At 39.2% G+C, this 22,292-nt stretch overlaps 2 protein-coding genes across 4 annotated transcripts in view; both read right to left on the minus strand.

The window, feature by feature from the left end:
- Nucleotides 1–115: 115 nt before the first annotated feature.
- serpine3 (serpin peptidase inhibitor, clade E (nexin, plasminogen activator inhibitor type 1), member 3) lies at nt 116–6,357 on the minus strand. The gene is made up of 9 exons (XM_059343422.1): nt 6,281–6,357; nt 4,217–4,556; nt 2,249–2,476; nt 1,845–2,087; nt 1,543–1,741; nt 1,350–1,450; nt 1,079–1,165; nt 901–984; nt 116–196 (listed from the first exon to the last, which is right to left on the minus strand). Exons 1-9 carry the CDS (start codon nt 6,341–6,343, stop codon nt 144–146), a joined length of 1,398 nt encoding a protein of 465 aa, XP_059199405.1. The 5' UTR covers nt 6,344–6,357; the 3' UTR covers nt 116–143.
- Nucleotides 6,358–16,608: 10,251 nt separating this feature from the next.
- The window catches only part of LOC131979532 (protein FAM124A), a 35,455-nt gene continuing 29,771 nt past the window's right edge, over nt 16,609–22,292 (minus strand). Inside the window, exon 5 of one of the 3 annotated variants that reach the window (XM_059343551.1) lies at nt 16,609–17,999. In XM_059343551.1, coding sequence (XP_059199534.1) covers nt 17,175–17,999 — 825 coding nt within the window. In that variant the 3' untranslated portion in view covers nt 16,609–17,174. The remainder of the gene's footprint in view (nt 18,000–22,292) is intronic. The other 2 variants (XM_059343549.1, XM_059343550.1) reach the window with 2 other exon arrangements.

Consider the following 22,292-nt stretch of genomic DNA (forward strand, 5'->3'; position numbering starts at 1 on the left):
GACATGTACAAAAATATTTGTCCCTCTTCCTGAAGTGTCCATGGACCCTCCCGTTGGTCCACAAATAAATACCAGTAGTGAAATAAGGGGGGTAGGGGGGAGTGTATGTGGCTGGGTGTGTGTGTGAGAAAGGTGTTTGAGTCTTAAGGTGCCTGCTCCGCTGGGTTCATCACTCGGCCCATAAACAAGATGGATCCTGAAATGGGGGAACAGTTAGTTATTCGCTTTAAAGGTACGCCATTTTCTTTGCATTGTAATATCTTTAACTTTCTACATATGAGATGTGGTTTTACATCAATATATACACTTCAATTGGTGTCATTAATATTAACATAGCCACAAATAGACAATATACTCATTACTGTATATGTTGTAATAAATTGCACCTTTTTAAAGTTACTTTTACTTAAACACGCTTAAGATTGACACTACTGCTTTGTCCACAGGGGTCGCCACAATCAACACAATGAAAGGGTTTGTAGATGCTGTAAATTTGTAGTTTTTAAAAATTGATATTGAACACATTTTAATAACAAACCTGCTACAAACCCTACAATATGCTTCGAAAAACATCTAATTTACAGACACAAGAAGCTTTGCTGTCATTGTAGTTGTACAACAAAACTTTGTTTGGTAGCTCTCAGGGAGGCTAGCAGCATTAAAGAACAGTGATAATCATATGCAAAATAAATATAAAAATATATCTACATACAGCAAGTGAAGACTTAACAGTGGTGCAAACAGTGCAGTGTAAACATATTGCACAATAAATATTGGTATTATGATGTTATCAGTAGTAAAGAGTTAAAACTGGCAAAACTACTGGAATGTTCTCTTAAACAGCACCTGCTGCAGACTGGAATGGGAAACAGTTGATGTATGGACAGAGGGAAAAAATACCTGTGTTAATTTGTCGTAGAAGAAATAAGAATGGCCGGTCCGCCTTGAAAACAGGAGCACGGGATCGTTTGAGGAGCACCATAGCTGCAAGGAATACATTAATTAATGTTTCTGTTCATTTGCAGGCAAACTGAATCATATTAAGATGACACATCTGTATAATTTCATCATTTCTCACCTGTAGCAGCAGCTGCCTTTGTCCCATCTTCTGTGACTTCTATTCTCACTTCATGGAAGGCATCAGACACATAAAGACTCTCCTCGACTGCAGCAAGAAACAAAGTGTAAGCTGTTAGCAGAGCTACAGTAATCACTGTGTGATCTGCAGCTTATGATACGTTACAGCTAATGTTTGTGATCTATTTAAAGCAAAAACATCAGAGGTTTGTGTAGGTGTATTCTGCAAGGAATCTGATTCAAATAACCGAAATAGAAATCTGTGTATTGACCTGATATTCCAGTGAAATCAGCTGCTGTTGGGTTAAAGGCGTCACTGATGCCCATGGCAGGAAGCACTGATCTCAGGTTGAACTTATTCTGCATTCTGAACCTGTGAACACCACACAGAAAACGGTTTATACATCTGTAGACTCAAAGTCTGATTGTAAATAACATTTGTGGCAGGATGCATGATTTTTTAACCTGGGCAGGAAAACGTCCATCTTGGTTCTGCGCAGGCCGATGTCCCAGGAGGCTAGCTGGCGAGCGGTGAGCTGGGACTCGAGGGAGGACAGCAGCGTCTTCCTCTCGCTGGGCAGGACCACCTGCAGGCTCAGGGAGCGGCCCAGGTACGGCAGCTCCAGCACAGTGTAACGCTGATCTGATGCTGTCCTGAACTGACCTGCCGGGGAGGGCAACAAGGTCAGCAGTGCAACTTCTGACTTTTGATATAGTTGATTAAATAATTTTTATTGATAAGTGGATGGATAGATGGCATCTCTTACCGAAGCTGACCTCTGTTGCCTGATACATCATGGGCACCTTGATGGCAGTCCCGTCAGAGAGGGTGAAGGGCAGGTTCTGGGTGTTGGTGAACAGGAACTGTTTCTGCCAGACGCCCCTGAAGGCAACCATGTTCACCAGGGCCATCTGCTGCCGGTGGCCCCACCACAGGGCCTCTGCCTGGGCCTCGCCAGAGCCCGACAGCTCGCCGCTGCTGCTGCCTGCCTGGAGGGGCCACGTCTCATCTGGGAGATAACAAGGGAAGGGTGGCGTTTAATATTAAGGCATGCAATGCATCAGAGCAATGGGACTTAAGCATGCAGTAATAGTGCCGTAAAACAAAAAAAGGATTAAAAATAATTTCCTAACCACAAGAAAACCATATGACTCGAACTGTTTTGCTAACCTTGATGGGGCCCCGCTCGCTCCAGCTGGCCGCGGGTGTGGTTGGGTTGGCTGAAGTTGGCTCGGACCACGCTGGTGTTGGCCCAGGATGCTGCATGTTGTGTGAACTCAGTCAGGAGCTGGACACCGCTCTGTACGAATAATGTGCAGGTCTGCTGCAGCCACATCCCCTGGCTGGTGTTGCGCATGTCACTCTGTGAATGCAACAGGAAGTGTTGGACCTGGGCATCTGCAGGACAGGAAGACACAGAGGAACAGGTCAGACATGGTGGTGCATTAAGAACTGGGAGTTAATAAAAAAGGGAATGCTTTAGTTTGAACTTTTTCGGCTGGAATGCATGTAGCACAGAGCTGAAAACCAGTAAAATACAGCAAACTGCTCATCTTGTTGACCTCGTTTAGAAGCCGTTTATGTGTCAGTCATCTGCTATGCTTCAACCTCTGATCATTCAGGAAAACTCTACAGCAGAAGTGTCATCACTGAAATGGTTTCAACTCAACAGCCTCTAGCTCACTTCAGCAGCAACCTGATTGAATTTGCAGCGTATCCCTGCAGGACTGTGCACAAACAAATGCTCATTTGACTTCATTTAGGTTTTGCTTTACACAAACTGACGAGCGCTACAAACCACAGGGACATCCTCATCTGATAAACTCCAAGCATTTATAGGTAAAATGATCCAAATTGAAGTCAAACACAGGTTTTCTTCTGAGTGTAATATTTCATCAGTGCACAGACGTTATAATGAGCAGGTAGAAGCAGTCAACTGTAGGTTGGTCTCCTGTCAGGACACTGCATCTTTTGCACAGAAGCAAAAAGTAACTACTTAACCTTAGATATCCCTCATGCAAGCACTAATGTTGGCAGACCTGGTTTTGGTATTATGCACCTTTTAAATAGAATTAACTACAAACGGCCTCCAAACCAGAGTCGTCCACTCCACCTGGTGAATTTATAGCTTTATGCACTTGTAAATTATTTTTTTTAATTCCTTTATTATGCAGTAAAGTTGTTTCTATTTTACTGATTTACAGGTTCAATTAATAAAATTGAAATTGAAATAGTTACATTTTGATTTGTCAAAATGTTGTTCTTTTCAGTGTAAATTGATTTCCTCTGCCCTGTCTCAAAATAAATCTAAGAAAAGCAGTCATTGTCAGAAATAAAGCTTTTCCTATAAGCTGTCACCACACGCGTGATTTCTACCGGAAGATGGCGTCTTTCCTATGCAGCAGTGCTGAACCTTTAAAATAACAGATTGGCCCTCAGCCTGATTTACTAACTAGCAAACACATGACTTTAGAGCCGGAACGATATAGATTAGTCGATCGTCTGGAAATAAACTGTTTCGATAATCGTTTAAGTCATTTATAGAGCAAAAAATCCAAAAGTTTGCTGGTTGCAAGTTCTGAAATGTGGGCATTTTTGGCTTTTCTCTGTATTATATCAACATAAATTATTTACGTTTTGGACTGTTGGTCAGACAAAACTTAATTTTTAACCATTTTCTGACACTATATACACTAAACAATTGGTCATATATGGACATAACAGTTGCAGCTACATGATTGGGATGCTTGAGCTCAGGTTGAAATTATTTTTAAATGATTTTTTTTTTTGAGATAACAGATGATGTATCCTGCTAAATAAAAGCCCATCCTCCCTGAAACAGGAGCTCCAACTCTCATTTTGTTTGTAATTAAACACAGTGACCTCTCGACCCCGGGGCCGAGCCGCAGGAGTGGTTAATGAGATTAGAGTTGGTGTGGAGGCAGGTATTATGGCTCCAGACACCACTGTGCTCTGCAGGGCCAAGAGTAGCAGCAGCACCGCTCCACACCACCTGGTACCAACAGCACTGAGGGCCACCAACAACCTCTCCAACCTTGCAGCATGAGGAGAAGCTAAAGCTACCTGTGACACAAGCCTTTTTTAATCTCTAAATTAAATATTTAGGCAGAATCCTACCCTTCACGCTGTACCCGAGTGTTCCCTCCAGCTGAGCCAGCGTGTTGCCTCTGGCACCGAGCTGGAGCAGCCCCAGAGACAAGGAGACGCTCGCCGGTGACACGATCAGGTTGGAGTTGTTCTCTGTTTCGGTGAGCGTCTGATAGAGGCTGATGGCAAACCGGGTGTGCAGCTCTCCCATCCCGTCCTGAAGGCTGCCGTTACAGTGGCTTCTCTCCACCAAACACAAGCAAATGAAGAGTGAAGCCACGGGCAGGCGACACATGTCCTCAGTGCTGCAGGAGGGGAGTGTGTCCTCAGGGTGCAACAGGTCGCCCGAAAAAAAGAAATCCTGGAAAACCTGCAAGAAAGTCAATAACACACTGAGGTCAGCGAGGTCAAGCAGTAGGAAACTATCAACTCTCAGAGTAATCTATTGTGATAATGTTTTTGCATTCTGTAGTGTCAAGACCTTGATTTATATGGTACATGTTTTGATTTAGATTTTTTTGTCTGATGTGATGCAGAAAAATGTGACTCATTTTACTGCACTAAACATCAAGTGCATTTTATCATTTGCATATACTTGCTGTGTTGTAATGTAAAAATCTTGAAAAAAGGCAACATTTGGAGCCTCATTAAGAACTCCCAATATGCTGAAATATTAAAACTGAAAGTGTTTCATTAATTATTTTGAATCTTTTATTATAAATCTGAAAATACATATTTAAGAGGTATAAAAGATATTACTGGACACAAACTATAAAGTACGTAATATGACAAACACAACTGCAAGTTTATCAGTTTTTATATAGTTTTTTAGTACAGTTTTTAGTATAGTTTTGTATAGTTATATGTCCTAAACGATTAGCAAATTATTGCATTCTGTTTTTATTTAAAAAGAATCAGGGCTTTAGCAACAGTCATAGCGGTCATATTTGGCAAAATCAGTAAAGTTAGACAGGCTACACTGATAAATGTTATACTATACAGCAGGCCTTCACTGAGACTGTTGCTATTACTATAGTACTATGAGGTCACTGTAGAAATAATTTTGTCAATTAGGACAATCTTGCAATTAGAGCTGTCTTCAACTTTTGACTAGCACTCATTATATCAAACTATTAGTTTGATATAATGAATAATGTCAGATTAATGCAAAAGAAACACTTTAAATCAATCTTGTGTTTATCAGAGATGTGCTCATAAGTTACTTTGAAACATAACAAACATTAAAACAACATTAAATAATAATCAACTAAAGAAAGCTTGGTCGACTAAGACAAATTAGTCGACTAATTGACTAGGAGGGAGCACCCTACTTGTATTTGGGTGAATTAGGTAAATTTAAAGCCTCATCCCCTACTGTAAGGTGCAAATATCCAAACTGTTAGCAGATATATTAGTCACTAGCTATATCATAAGGACAGTGTTGAAATGTCACTAAGTACATTTACTCAAGTACTGTACTTAAGTGCAAACATTTTGAGGATATTTGCACTCTGCTTAAATGGCTAACTTCTGACAATACTTTATTTCTCCCTCACTACATGTATAATACCTATACAATTCTTAAAGTCTATCCACCTTGGCAAGCTGCAGCATTAAAATGTTGCACACATGTAAGTGCATTATATAGTATAATAATAGCCTATAGTAGCCTATAGTCTAAAAATAATTTAATGCACATAATAAAAAAAGTTCAATATCATTATAGTAATTTAACTCCCACTGGGGCCAATGTTGCAGAAAAAGCATAATTAACTGAAGTTTAATATTTTAAATCCAGGAATTTTACTTTAGTTTCCAGTTTTTGCATTGCTACTTTTACTTAAATGAATGATCTAAATACTTCTTACTGAACTCCATATAAGATGGGGGAAAAAAAGACATTTCTAAAATGATGCTCGAAAGTATCCCACTAACTCAGACAGTGCATATCTCTAACCCTTATAGGTGCTACAGACTCAAACATATTGTGCCATTTTATCTCAGATAAGCTATATTGAATTATTATTGTGTTGATTTCCCGTTAATGTCTCAGCTCATCAGTTTAAAGGGGCCAGGTGCAGCTGCAGGTCCTACCTGTGGACAGGTGAGGTAGTATCCGTTTAACTCCAGCTGTTCTCTCAGACTGTCTCGAACCATTCAGCCTCTGTAGGGCAGCTTGTGTCCTCTCTGTCCCTGGCTGTCAGTCTCTGTCCCCGGCTTCTTGTCACTGAATTGCTCCTCTGCTGTCCCCCCGGGTATCGGTCGTCTCTCACTGAAGCAGTCTGTAGTCATAAGACCGTGTTTAAAGGGGAACGCTCTGCGCCGTGTTTGCGGTCTCCGTCGGCGATGTCCGTACCACTCGTCCGGGATTCCTGCCTCCCCGGGGCTATAAGGAGCCAGGCGGAGGGAGGCATGTCACTGACCAGCAAATCCCAAACCGGGCAGAGGGAAGGGGAGAAAAAAACACCCACACGCGCGCAGCATGCATGCATGAAAGTTTTCAGAAATTTTAATATGCTGCAAACTATTTACAGGCAAACACATTCCCGCCAGGAAAGAAGTAAGATGTAGGCTATAATGATAGCTTTCTGCCTCAACCCAACACTATACAGGAAAGGTGAGAGTTCCTGCAGCCCACCTGTGTGGACAGTTTCCTCGACCAGTTACTATCTTCAGTAGAAAATATTCCCATGAAATTTGTTCCCATGAAAACTGTACATGGTTTTCTGCGTGGTATTTTGATTAGCTTATTTATTTATTAGCTTGATTTAAATGCTATGACAAAATTATTAACAAAGATCACCCCTAATTAGGGCCACGGGGCAAAGCCCCGAGCACTATTGTTATAGGCCTACTGTGGATTTTTTCTTCTTCCTCTTCTGGACACAATTTTGTCCCGCTACTACAAATTATATATCAAAACGTGCTGTTTGATCGGGATCGGTGTGCTATTACTTTTCTCTACGGAATACAAAATGCCCCAAATTTTGCATTGAAGTGAATGGGACGGCCGAAAAAAAATGAGAGAAAAAGAACAACAATTGGGAGATTTTCAAACGTCTACTTCTCCGGCGTAATTTTACCTAGAGACTCCATTTAAACTTTAAACAGTAGACACAAGTCTTGTGTATTGGTGTATTAATCCACGTTTCGACAGGTCATATAGTTTTTTTATCAATCCCTGTTCAATGACCATGATCATTTTTGGAGAAATTCTGAGATTATAATGGGTGTGTATTGCATGGAATGTTCGTGTCACAGTGTGTGACGTCATCGCTGCAGTGTAGAGGGAGAGAAAAAATTGTCAAAAAATAAATTTGAAAACTGCGCTCCAGGCCGCAAATTCCACTCTACAGAAATAATTTATACATAGAAACGTAGGAAAATTTGTCTTGTCACTCTCGTAAAGCTGTCAGAGTTATAGTTTGGGCATAGGACGCACAGATGCGCCACCAACACGCACCAACAGCCCCATTGACTCCCATATTAAAAACGCAGGAAGATTTCTGTAGAAAAGCATATTTAACAGTTTTTCAGATCGCTCTTACAAAACTATTTCTTCATTTTTCTTCACAAAAAATATATGTAGCTGTTCAGGAAGAACTCTGGACGGTCAAAGTGAAGTCTGATCAATGATAGGTATTATGGTTTAGCCAAAAATGCTTTCTGTTCAAGGCCAGAAATTCCAGTCTGTCCACCTCTGGTTGCTGTCACTGTGCCAGAAGATTCCACAGCTGTTAATTTCCGTTGATTGCTCTGCTCTGATTGGTTGACCGCAAAGCCTTTGATCCTTTGATGTGATTACAGTTACAGATACACGCACACTCCTCCAGATACACATGTTTCACACACACACACACACACACACACACACACACACACACACACACACACACACACACACACACACACACACAAACACATTTTGAGGTTAAAGGGCATAGGTTGCTGTATAAATAAATACCTGAAAAGGAATGCTTGTTGTAGGTTTGCTCCTTGTATATAATATAGTATCATAACATTACTAGTATTAATTGTTTGAAATCTCTGAAGAATCTCATCATAGTGCACACACACCAGCAGTAGCCCCCGTGGCCCTTTCAGAATTTCCCCAGAGGAAATTTTCTAGTATTCTCTCTGTGATGCTGAAATTTCTTTTTAAATTATAAACTATAATTATAATTATGAGTGTGTATATATATATATATATATATATATATATATATATATATATATATATATATATATATATAATACATACATAATTTATGTAATTTTAGATATTTATTATTATTATTGTCATTATATTCTATAATTTATATTATGTTTTTATTATTTTTATTCTATTTCATTTATATACTATTTCTATGTATGTATGTATTTATTACATTTTTATTTTTAATAGCCTACTACTGTATCTATCTGTCTGTCTGACTGTTTGTCCGTAGTGGAGCCACAGTCATTTTTCATCCCTTTGGAGGGCATTGGTATCCCAATCATCAATATGATGCAACAAAAATGCCCTCATGGATGACCTCCAGATAAATAAGAATTGACATTGAGTGCCAGTGGTTTATCAGGCTGCCTTTCCAGTAAACACATTGATTGCAGTGCACTTATTTTCTTTTTGTTTGCCTCTGAGACTAAGACATCTTCTCTGTTATACAAGTCATTCACTCTTTTGGTGTGTTGATCAAAAGACATTTCTGCTCTGTGGGTCAAACTGCTGAATCAGCATTTCAAATTGGTATCTCTCTGATGAAATGTGGACTCACTCATCGTGGACATGTTTATTCCAGCATGTGATGAATAAGGAAGCATTTTTACCAATGCTGTACAGATATGAGCTCCGGCATGGGCTGTTTGGACACATTTTTAGATACAATAGATTACAAAATCATCCACAATTTTAAAAAAACCCCCAAAAACCTGAAGGGCACGGGAAGAACACAGACATCCGCCAAGGCAAAGTTCTATCTTGCAACGTTAACAAAAGTGAAAAATGATTTGTCAATAGGTTTTACAAGTAGTTAGGCTCTATTATATTATATAAAAACAAGGGGAAAAACCTGTGAAATTCAGTGTGTATTCTGCAGCGTGCATGCACACGTTTGTCGTTATCTGCTCTTTTATTGCAGTTATTTTCCAGTGAAAGTGAGAAGAGTATGTTAAGGAACTTTTGCATGATCACTTTTTACTTGAGGAGAAAAAAATCTCCTTAGTTTGAAGCACAGATTGCCTACATGCTGACCTGTAGGCCAGTATATAAAGACAAGAATGCCCTGTATTTCACCTAAAATCAATCTGCTCTGGAGTTATCTCCCCTCAGCTGCCCCTCTTAATTGGGGACATGGCAGTCAGCGAAATAAATTGCAGGCATTTTTTCCCATGAAGGAGAGAACATGATTGGTAGCCATCAGGTATTTGGCTTCTTTGTCTAACGGGGGATTCCGGCCATTACGGGACTTGACTAATTAGTGGAGAAATGGCTCGGCTTCATTAAACGGAGTTGCCACATTCTTTAAAAACCCAACGCCCCATCTCCGGACACAGGAATTTATTTGTTTTTTTTAAGGACTGGGATGGAGAAGGCGAGATGTCACGGTTACTGACCAAAGACAATCGTTTGAAAAGAAGCCACCATAAACAGCAGCTTTCATCTTGGCGGTCGTGAGGCCTTTGAAGGAACACAATAGAGGGTCATATTTGTGAAGTAGAAATAATGATTTGTGCTCTCTGTTTCTGATCTCTGGACCAACTGCAAAGCAAGCTGCCGCTGCTCTGACGGGTCAAGATGGAGGGCAACTCTCCGTACAGTGTGGAGTGGTGTGCAGGAGGCCTCTGCACACTGAGGATAATCATTCTTCACTTATCTGTGCAGGTAATTATGTGCACCTGGCACCGTTTCATTACGGCATGCTAATATTAACAACCCAGTCACACTCACCGCTGCCACTTTGCCCCACAGTTTGATCTGCTGCCACCTGGTTACAGCCAGGCCAAGCTGAAGCAATGACTGGGCATGCCAGCCAGTTTTCTGCCAGGTTACAGACAATACCACTGTAGTACAAGACAGAGCTGGTCTGCACTTTTAGGCTCCAAGTCAGTTCTCAAGTCTTTATAGGTTAATGCAAAATCAAGATGTAAGTCTTCGTGCTATGAACAAATGTCGCTGTAATGCGTAACTGAAAACATGGCAAACAATGCTGAAGGTACTTTGCATAGACCCCTTATCATTACACGTCACTCTTATGTGACACACGATTGTGCACGCACATCGGTTGCTGAATGAATCAGAAGTCGGCTTAAATACAGAAGAAAACTTCACACAGGAAGAGTTATAATCTGTTTTGAACATGTTGTGTTGTGTGGTGGGCTGCCAAAACTGAAAAGGTACTAATAAAATTTTTATACATAAACATTACATTATTGTTGTAAACATTTACATATACATGTTTTAGACTTCCCTATCCCAGAACAACAAGTTGTTATAATATCCAGACAGCATTTCAACAGTAAAATAAAGAAAAAGTCCCTTGAGAAAGTGGTCTTTTTGCTCGCTAGTTGTCCTCTTGATCAGTGTTTGTATCGCTGGTCTGTTTTTTTTGTTTCTTTCGGTATGAGCATGCATTGTCAATGTTTGTATAAAAATAATTGGTCTATTGGCTTCACTTTAACAGCCCCCCTGCTGTTTGATTCCTGCTATCAAGTCTAAAAAAGTCAAGTCTCAGTTAAAGTCTTTGTTTTGTGAATTGGGTCACAGTCTGGTCTAAGTCTAAGCCTGCAGCAATGTTGATAAGAAGGAAAAATAGACAGTAATAGTCTTTGAGAGTGTTTTTTCTATCTTTTTCTATATTCAGAGTGTGGTGGTAACTGGAGAGTCCAGTGTGTTCAATAAAGAACTAACTCTAATGACACAAATGGTAAATGGATTGCACTCACTCTGCACTCGCACACAAACCACCTTTCAATTTCTAATTTCAACTTTGTGAGGACACCGATTGAGAACATAATTCATTCCCATGCCCCCTTACATTGACTTTAACCATCACGAATTAATGCCTAACCATAACCCTAAACTATCGTAAACTTAAAACCAAGTCTTAACCCTCAGATGGGCCTTTAAAGAAGTGAGGATTATGTAGGAAGCACAGAACAACACAGTGCACAGTGATGACAAGAACCGGCAAAATGTATTTTTTTTCCTAAAAATGTCCTCACTCTGTCTGTCCTTACAGAGCTGGATGTACAAGTTCACACAAACACACACAAAATATTGCCAGTTATTTTGCTAAAAATATAACATTTGCAAAAAAATGTATATCATCACAGAAGTGTTCTTTGAAATAAAAACACTGAACAAACATTGAACATCATATGTTTCTCTCACGATGAAGTCATATGTTTCGGGAACCTTATGAGATCTTAAGTGCATCCAACTAACCCAGATAAATATATCAGTAACTCTTTGTGGATCTGTATTTATATTTAGTTTCAAAATACTAAAATAATAAACCAACACTCGCTGGTAAGTCTACAAAACAAAATGTAGACATTTTTAGATGCACCTTTTAAGAGAAAGTCAGTATTTCTAAGGTGTTTGTGTTGAGGAGTTAATCAAGTGTGCACGTGCATGTCAGTCAGTGTGTGTTTTCACAGAAGCTTATCGTTACTCCGTGAGAGTTTTTTTCTTCCATTTCAAAATATGTTCATTGATGAGTGTCTCTGTGTGACTCTGCGATGCCTCCGCCTTCCTCCACACGGCAGCAACTTAATCCCTAACTAACTAACTAACGGAGACTGTCCCGAGGCTCTCCATTCACACCGCTCACCCCAGTCCCCTCTCCACCACCTGACCTTTGACCTTGAGGGGAAAATGATAATGCATGGAGGAGGAGGGGGAGATTGCAGAGTAGAAGCCTTAAACAGAGACTGCAGAGAGGTCTGAGGTTTGTCAATGTTTTATCGTTAAGGTTGTTCGGCCTGGTGATATATGTTGTGTGTGTGTGTGTGTGCGCGTGTTTTTCAGGATGCATTGGTTTCTAATTTTCATCTTTTTTTGAGTGATTTTGGTGTCGTCATTTGTGTTCATTGTTTGTTTTTTACGTGACATGCAATGTTTTAAAAGATTTGCCAATTTCTCTCATATTTTAAGCTTCATCTAGCTGAGACTATAAACTATAAACATCATGCTGAACAAACTATTCTGAATATGTTATGTATATTATAGAGTTAAAGGTAATGCAAGGATGTTTCTGTTGCCAAAGCAGAGAGGGGAAAAAAGGTGATGCCTGATGAAGTTTATCTGATTGAAATGCTGCATTTATAATCATAATAATTTCTTCTTTTTTTTTTAATATTTTTATCCCACGATTTTTGTAACCCATTTTATCACCCAGTTTGTCCTATCTATCTTGATCCTGGGCGCTACCTCGTCTCTGTTGGTCTGGGGAGGGCCCTGAACTGAGCACATGCTTCCTCCGATACATGTGGAGTTGCGGACCTCTTCTTGACACCTGACAGGGGGAGATTCCCCGGTGGGACGTAGCGCGTGGGAGGATCACGTTATTCCCACCGGTTCCTCTCCCCCCCGTCCGGCGCCCCGACCGACCAGAGGGAGGCTCTATAGCGACCAGGATCAATGCATGTTTTTGTGAGAGGTCCCTGTAAGGGGATCCTCAGGGGACACGGGGAGAACATGCCATCTCCACACAGAAAGGCCCTTTTGCCGACACCGACCAGCTCTACGGACACCGGAGACATAGGCCTAATCATAATAATTTCTAATGAAAAACATCATAAGGTGTGGTTTAGTTTTCTTTTGATTCACTGTTGACTCCTGTTTTTTAAGCAGCATTGAAGGAATAGCTGTATAAAAGCATTAAAAGCTATTGAAAGTAAGCCATCTTTATGACACTAGAAAACCTGAGTTAGACCCAAAGATAGCTGGTTTAGCCATACATTTTATCCTTGGAAGAGAAGAAAAACAACAAAGAAGACAAAGACAGAAAATACAAAGAGGAAACAGAAGTAGAAGTAGTAAAATTACAGCAACAGAAGAAAAACAACAGCACAACAAAGAAATATATATATATATATATATATATATATATATATATATATATATATAGCCTATATATAAAATTATAAAAGAAGCATGTGAGCAACAATATGAGAACAAGAAAGTGTAAAGAAGAACAAAACAAGAACCATAAAATATGATGAATATGAACCAAACTAACTCAAGAGAGAGAAAGAAGACAGAAGTCCTTTATACAACTTGAAAAGCACTTTAAGTTGTCAGCCTGTGACAAATGTGCTATGTACTTTGCAAAGTACATAGCACAAAAGTAAGTAAAAAAAAAAAAACTTAGACAGATTAAACCTTACACGCAGAAAACAAAAATAATTTTAACATTAGAGGACAAATGCAATTTTGCCATTTCTTTTTTAAAATGTCCCAAGATTGTTTAATATAATGAATAGAAAGAAAGAAAGAAAGAAAGAAAGAAAGAAAGAAAGAATATATTGGAGGAAACAAGGAAAAGTTGTAAAATATTGCAGTTGCAAAGTGTCCAAATGTAAAGAAGTTGTATCCTTGACCAAATAAACCTTACACGCAGAAAACAAGAATAATTTTAACACTAGAGGACAAATGCAATTTTGCCATTTCTTTTTTTTTTTATATGTCCCAAGGTTGTTAAATATAATGAATAGAAAGAAATAAAGAAGGAAAGAAAGAGAGAGAGAAAGAAAGAAAGAAAGAAAGAAAGAAAGAAAGAAAAAAGAAAGAAAGAAAGAAAGAAAGAAAGAAAGAAAGAAAGAAAGAAAGAAAGAATATATTGGAGGAAACGAGGAAAAGTTGTAAAATATTGCAGTTTCAAAGTGTCCAAATGAAAAGAAGTTGTATCCTTGAGTGCTGGAGTTGAGAGATGCACTGAGCCCAGTTTGGCTGTGATTGACTGACTCATTCTGCTTCACCTCCAGTGCCCTACTTCCCCTCAGGCTCCTGGGCCTGTGGGCAGTTGAGGCGGGGAGGGATTAGAGGGGACGCTGGTGTGCGGGGTCGGGCCAGGCTTCAACAACGCCAGCAGCGCTGTGAGCCGGTGTCGCCAGAGCGATCTGCCAGGTACGCCACGGCGGATTAAAGCCACTAGTGCTGGCACTGTGAGAGGGGCGACGTGAGGGGACGTGTCCCACGTAGCCTTCACCTACAGGAGCACGAGCATGGCTCTGCAGGGGAACCATGGGAAAAATGTGGATGGTTGTTATTTTGAGTGTCAGGACAGCAGCTTTAAGAACACATGGATAAATACTCTTAAATGTCTCAGAAATATCTTAAATATTCTCTGTTGCAACAAAGAAAAAAAAAGGACAGACTCCTAGATCACGTTGTCTCTAACATTGTCAGTTAAACTGTGGAGGTTTTGCTTTGTGCAGCTTTTAAAAATCATGTTATGGAATTGTTAAATCAAAGCAATTTTCAATGTCTTTCTGATGCACTATAGCACCATCTGCTGCCATCTGGAACTGAAGTGAAAAACTGTCTTTGGTTCAGGACATCTAAGTCACAAAAAGTCTGCAGGGAACGTTAATTACAGACATTCAAGTAATACCAGAAAAGAATTAGTTGATATTGTTTATTGCCAATATTCTTTTCACCTTGTGGGTGTCATTGTGGCAAAATGTGCTCCCTGAGACACAGACTGTAGTGGGAACTAAAACAGAAATGGTTTGGAGCCCTTTGTCATGTGTTTATGTGCCTTTTGTCATAATGGAAGCATCATAATTGTGCAAGATGCAGTTATAAAACTTATATGTGCAGTTGAGTTCAAAATGAAGGTATGAGCTAGGGCAAAATATAGTGGAGTGGAAGTATAAAGTTACATAAAATCTACAATCCACCACTGGTTTTCGAAAAGTATTTGTCATTTTAGCTAGAAAAAAAAAAAAAAAAAAAAAGGATGGCTAAAAGCTTAATTCTAGCAGACATGTTTCAAGTTTTCATGCAGTCCTTTTTATTAGCTTCTTCACTTCACTATAATGTCCTGAGGTGTATGTATTTGTCTGAGATATTGGGCCCTATAAAAAAATAACTTTGGTTCTGTATGAATAAGAACTATACAAGTTACTTTTAAAATATATTTTGGAAGCAAAAGAAAACAAATATATGTACTTTTCTACAACATATGTAAAACTTTATGAGGGATCTCTGGATCTGAACTTGCAGGTCTGATCTGTTTTCCAGACTTCCTCTGTGGCCTCGGCACCGTGCAGGCAATACATTACACCACTCTGTGTGTTGATTGGTTGGTGATGACATCACCTCTGCAGGACTGCGAGGAGGCTTCACCATGACAACCAGTGTGCACTATTATTGGATTTCCCTCTTCAGACTGTGTGGAGACCTCACATGGAGACTCACACCTGTTAAAGTGCTCAGACTGAGGAGAGAGGCAGGTTTCACAGAAACAAGAGGCCGTTAGAGGTTTCCCCAGACACAGAGGAGCGTTACAGGGAAACAGTGATGCTGCTTCAACAAGTCCTCAAAACTTTAGGTTGGATTATCTGACTTACTCATTTATAGATTAGTTTAAAACATTATGCAGCTCTTTAATGGTGATAAAATCTCTGGATGGGGAAATCTTATATTGAAATCATATCTTTGCCTCAACACAAGAGGGCAGCATTGCATTAAAAGACTTTACAGTCAGAATATTAATATTTATAGAACATTTTAACCATAACCCTAACCTGGAGGTCAAAACTCTTCATTCTTATTAAATCTTTATGTAGTTAAGGTTTTAAGCTAAGTTTAATAATGTTATCTTTTTATTTTAGTTTCTGCATGTCATAATATCTACATGTTTGACTATGTTCAGACTTCATTAATCTTTTGTTTTCTGTGCCTATTGTTTTGATTTGTCACTTTATTTAAATGTTTTCCTCTTAATATTATTATTAAGTATTATATTATTTTTAAATCAGTTTTTCCCTGGCCGATGTGAGGGTCTATAGACTGTAGTCCTTATAAGGACAGAGGATGTCATACCATGTACAGTCTGTAAAGCCCTTTGAGGCAAATCTGTGATTTGTGATTTTAGGCTATATAAATAAAATTGATTTGATTTGATTTAATGTACTTGAATGTTTTCCTCTAAATATTATTATTATTATTATTATTATTATTATAACTATCGATTGTATTTCTAAATTCTCTGTCATATTTAAATGTGCTTGATAAATGATTCAAGTTATCAGGTATGGTGAACATGTCTCACTATCCAGCAAACTATTTACTTTAACAGAACTTTCAACTTTTTCATTTTCACATTAACGCCAAACAGGCACATTGCAGTGGAAACAGTAGTGCATTTTTAATTCATATATTTGGGCTGATGGTGAGTTGTGTTTACACAGTTAATGACCTATTTGCATGTTTAGCTAAATACTTTCAGTGAGTTTAAACTTTATAAGCCATTTTTGTGTTTTACTACAAAACCTTACACAATTCTGCATGACATATGAAATTGCTTGTTTACTGTCATTTCACTAACTTATCTATGTGGGAGCTTCAGACTTTAACCTGTTTGAGTTATTTTTCATATATAAATATGGTTTAATAAATTCTTCAGAAGCTGTTCAAATAAACATTTTAAAGTGAAAAAAATAGAGAATGAAGCTACTTCAAAGTGGTAGTGGGAAATAAATATGATGAAGAAAAACATTTATTGAAGAACTGTATACAGATATGCAGTTGGTCCTTTAAATGTGTTATTTTACTTTACATAACCTGGCATTTACAAAACTTCACTCTACATGCAACAAAAGCAACATTCACAAATACATCTAACAGTTTGTGCTTTGCTTCAGTTCAAAATGAGATTTTAGTTGTACTATGAACCACCGGAGGGCAGACTAGAGCTGTGTTGACTGTCTTTACTGGCCAGAGTGAGTCCTCTCAGCTGACAGAAATATAGCTTACAGGTCAGATGTAGAATTCTTGCTCTTCTTCTTCTTCCACCTTGTCCGTCTGGTGAACTCGTGCACTAATAATGCTGCAGCTGTCAGACTGGTTTATGGAAACGTCGCTGAGGGAGGGAGCAGCACTTGTGTTTACACCGGTGCTGTGACTGCGTGACCCAAACAAGGTGGAGGGAGTGCTGTTGGTGGTGAAGCTGTTTGGAATGCGGCCCAGAGTGGCAGCCCTGTGGGCGTTCTCCGGGACGCCAGGAGACAGGGATGGGCCGATGTCCTCTGGTGGTGCTGATAATGGCCGAGAAGTCTGTGACAGGCTGGGTTTGATGTACGCAGACACCACTGTGAGGTCCACACTGCTGTCTGGGTTTACTTTGTCCCCCGTGTCCACGTCTGTCTCCTCCGCTCCAACCAGAGCGTCCAAGTTGAGCCGGAAGGGTGGGATGAGGGAGGATCTCCGGTTGAGGGAGTGGCTCCTGTGATGGGGGCTTGGAGAGGGTCCTGGGGAGGAGCAGGTGGAGCGGGAGCTGCCTGAGCCCAGGTTGGGTAGAGAGAAGAGGGAGCCAGACCGGTGGCCCCTCCACGGGGGCCTCCAGGTGTCCGGATGGTGCTGGTCGGCCCATTGGTCCTGCTCGTCCAGCTCCTCGCAGGCCACATGGTGGGAGCTGTTGGAGGTCTGGTGGGCTTTGGACCGGGATGTGGCCCGATGGTGGTGCCGGCGGTTTCTGTAGGAGGCAGAGCTTCGTGTGAAGGTGGATGGAGCCGAGGCGGAGTGAGGGAGAGAGGATGATATGTAGCAGGGATCCTGGTGGTGTTGAAAGTGTGCACCTTGGACCTGAGCAGGGAGAGAAGAAAAGCAATGAGAATATTTGCTAAAAACAGATAAAACCACCAACAGCTTAATTGATATTCCTTTGAGTGCAAAATAAAAAACATAATTAAGGACATACAATACAATCAACTTCTCTTTACCGAGTTAAAAAAACATGATTTAAGAAAACAATTGCGGTGGAGATACAAATGAACCCTCTATAGTAGACTGTGTAACTTCTTATCAGACTGGTTAATTGGTTCCTTTTAAGGAAATTCAAGAAATTAGTTGTCTTATTTTATAGTTATTTAATTAGATTTCCTCTTATGAAAGATAAGAAGTGCTATATAAATCAGATTTGTTTTTTATTGTTAACATTTCAATACATTATTAAACTTATTTAAAGGTAATGTCTTGATGTTTTTTGTAAAATATTTCTTAGCTGACAGGCTGATAATCAGACTGATTTGCATTTTGTTTTAACTTTATTGTTAGAGTTTTTGGGGACAATTGATAGGTGAAATCAGGTTAGAGCACACAAGAACAAGTTTTTTATTATAGTCGTATCCAAAATATATTAAAGATGGCTTTGCTTCTTTAAAAAAAAAAAAGACCAATCTTAAAAGTAAATGCACAAGAAACCACTGAAATATAGATATATATTTTAAAACGGTTCTTTCTGTGATTTTGATATTGCACTCTTCTATGTTGCAATGTAGATAAAGTTAAGCCCTAGTGGAAAGGCTCAGTCTCACTGCAGAACTTCTCTCCCTCAAAAAGGATGAGTTCAGTAGTTCCTCAAAAGTGTTCCTTCCACCTTTCGATGACATTCCCAGCTATAAACCCTGTCTTTCCCTCCTGAGTCATCTGACAATTTGCCAGAACCTTTTTGAGGCCAACTGTCCTCCTTCATGGCCTTCTGCTAACTTTTCCTACATTTATTTTTGCTTCAACAATCACAGAGGGTGTAGTCCTTCTGGCTTCTCATACTTGTCTTCTGCTTCTGGAGTCCAGTGATCCCACCTTTCAGCCTGACTACCTCCTTCACTGTTGGGGCCAGAGGCATAAAGGTTGTGTAAATATAGTAAAGGTTGCAAAAATACTAACACAATCAGTGAAATTGGCAAATAACCTAAACAAACAATGCTTTACTTTGCCTCATATCTAATCTCTTCATCATATCACACACAGCTGGCTCTAAAAACTGTGTATGCTGGTCTGAAGTACTTCTGCACATTCTTCTTTAATAAACAATTTTATGTGTGGTAAGCGCTGCATGCATGGGTTTTGTGCACAGTGGAGGCTTTGGCCCATTTCCACAGGTGTGCCTCGTTTAGGCTGACCAAATAAAATTGGCTGAAATTTGTGCCAAAGGATTTGGGTTCTGGTGAACAAGATGCATGAACCATTGGGACACAGGTATGCTGCAGTTATTTAAAATATATTTGCAGCAACTAATGCTGTCATGAAGCTGTAGGAGCTTACAAACTGTTTTTTAGATTTTTTTTAAAATGACAAATTACTCCTTCAGTGGTGGCTGCACTCCATTATCTGGTTTAAAACGGGTCGAATAACATCAATACTCCTAGCCTAATCAGTGCAACATACAAGTGAAAACACACTGATAACTACTATGTTTTACAAAAAACAGTGATTAGATCAGAATATTTTCAGGCAATCAGAGATTAAAAACAACAATCTACTCATTCATGTAGACTAGTTGATAATTTAATGGAAGAGTCCTCTTAATACAATGTAGATACATTTTTCATATTAGTCTCCTGTGTCAGCAAGTCCAGTATTCTCAGTACTTGAGCCTTCAATTTTCAAGATGGGTCCAGTCTTGCAGCAAACAGACAACTCCTATTTTAGCTCGTTCATATTATCTGTTTGTAAAAAAGGTACATTTTTGAGACAAACGGACAAGATTTTGAACAGCTGCTTGTAATTAGACCCAATTTGTAAGGATGTCTGGTCACCTGTAACCTAGTTTGATATAGTTGGCCAGATTTCTGATTACCTTGCTGGCTGATTTTTTTTTTTTTATACAAACAAATTAACAATTCAACATTAATTAACTTGCTAGAAGGTTTATTCTTGGCCTTTGATTCTTGGCAGTTTGATTAGAATAGTTTTGTCAGATGTTTTGTTTGTTTGAAGAAGGGGACTGTTGCAAGCATGCAGAAAGTTTTCTTGCACATTGGGTAGACTTAATGGCACTACGTCATGTTTAGAAGGCAATGCATCTTGTTCTATTCACCCAAGCTGCAGCCAAGAGGGCGCTTTGGCTGCAGAGTCCACCAGTGCATCTTGTTGCATGTCCTGAATAGGTAGTAAAATATGAGGTCACAGGGGTTAAAAGAAAGGAGGTGCATATTCAAGGCTATTAACTTCTCCCTGTTGGGCTCTCATGCAACCAAGACCTCCTCACGCGACATACAGGCAGAAAAGTAAAAGGAGGAAGGGGGTACAAGGGAACCCCGGAGTTTCAAAAGCCCCCACAGGCCTCCTGTTCTCAGCCCGGCCACTTTATGAATCAGACCAGCAGCTGGAGAATTCATCAGCATCCAGAGGAGCCTCATGTGGATCACACCTCCATTTATGGACCAAAATATCTCAAAACACAGAGACTGTTCAGAAAACCTGCTTCAACAGAAATTTACAGTCTGATTATCATCGACAGAGTAAAAGGTCTGGAAGCAATACGGTAGATTCCCAAGCTCTGACACTAATGTGGAAATGTTCCCTTTTTTTTAACATGTGAGCCAGCTGCAGCAGTACTAATTTCAGTGCTCTGTCAGTTCAGTTTCTACTCTGTTTTCCTTCTCTCTAAGTATTGAAATGCTCAGGTCACTCCTCCTCTCGCTGTTGATAGTTTCTCCATGTTTCTGTTCTCATGTCTGTGCCGTCATCCGGCTAACCAACCAAACAATACAAGCAGAAGCAATAACTTTCCACAAAGCAGCCTCAAGGCAATTATTTGCAAGAGCACAGGGAAGGAGGGGAGTTTGTAGATTTCCATATGTTCAGGTTCAGAAACAATAAATATCATGGAAGCAACCTTAAGGTTTCCCGAGAACAAGAGTTGAACTGCCTCATGACAGGCTGAAGTCAGCACAGGAAACAACTGATGTCTTTCTAACATTAATATATATTCTTGCTGATTTAAGATGGGCTGAATTGAAATATTTATCCAGTTTATTTAATGTCAGTTTCAGATGTACAGAAAAACAGGTTTGTTTTCCTAACATCTAGCACTTTTTAACTTAGCTAAATCATATATTCTTATTGTACAATCAAGAGAAAAACAATCAAAAAGGTGTTGATTTATTAACTTTTAAAATGGCTTTTATCTGTTTTAGTGCAAATTCACCACTTAAGGAAAGTATACAGTAAATAATAAAACATATCTACAACTTTGACTAAAAGTGAAAGGTTACACCAAAATATAGAAAAATCAGAAATATAGTATAAAAAAGCACAAATACGGCATAATAACACAAATATAGCATAAAAAAAGCACAAATACGGCATAATAACACAAATATAGCATAAAAAAAGCACAAATACGGCATAATAACACAAATATAGCATAAAAAAAGCACAAATACAGCATAATAACACAAATATAGTATAAAAAAGCACAAATATAGCATACAAAAGCAAAAATATAGTATAAAAACACATTGCATAGAAAAGCACAAATGTAGCATATAAAGCACAAATATGCAACACTGTTCAGCCGTCTCTGTTTATAGTAGCGGAGTGCGGCTTGTTAAGATAATTGCTCATTAAGGGGACACCTGTTTGTGTGAGTGTCTTGTTGAGTGGATGCTCTGCTGATTAAGAGGCTAACAATCAGACCAGCTCTCATTATCTGCCGCGAGTATTGGTTCCTCTTATAATGTGTGTGTTTGTGTGACTGGTTACGTGATTTTATGGAGGTTGTAGTGGAGCAGCAAGAGAGAGCTTACATGAAATTTTTATCATTTGCCTCTTGAACACCCTCTTTTTCCCTAGTTTCCCCTTGTGTTAACAGCTTTGTAACACATTATAATGGATTTGTATGCAATTAGAAGGACATTTTTTTTAATAGTTTAACAGTACATATTTTATATTATTATAACTGGGTTTTACTTTATTTTCATGCCTTTATCACTTAACCCTACCTGCTGAATCTGCTGTTTGCACACAAATGAGATTAACTCCATCAATTTAAACTTGTGTCAGCTGCCCCCAAGTGGCCAAAATAAAGTTATTGCAGATTTAAAGTTGAAGTGCAAACTTGTCAGTGTGTGTGGAGAAAAAAAGAAGAAA

The sequence above is a fragment of the Centropristis striata genome, chromosome 10 (assembly GCF_030273125.1).
Source record: "Centropristis striata isolate RG_2023a ecotype Rhode Island chromosome 10, C.striata_1.0, whole genome shotgun sequence".
Lineage (NCBI taxonomy): Eukaryota > Metazoa > Chordata > Actinopteri > Perciformes > Serranidae > Centropristis > Centropristis striata.

What these genes read in the sequence shown, in the direction of transcription:
- serpine3 (XM_059343422.1), bottom strand. Translation starts at nt 6,343, where the DNA reads ATGGTTCGAGACAGTCTGAGAGAACAGCTGGAGTTAAACGGATACTAC. An exon ending in ACTACCTCACCTGTCCACAG is followed by an intron (nt 4,557 to 6,280) that starts GTAGGACCTGCA and finishes ACTTTCTTGCAG; the next exon opens with GTTTTCCAGGATTTCTTTTT. An exon ending in TGATTTCACTGGAATATCAG is followed by an intron (nt 1,166 to 1,349) that starts GTCAATACACAG and finishes TTCTTGCTGCAG; the next exon opens with TCGAGGAGAGTCTTTATGTG.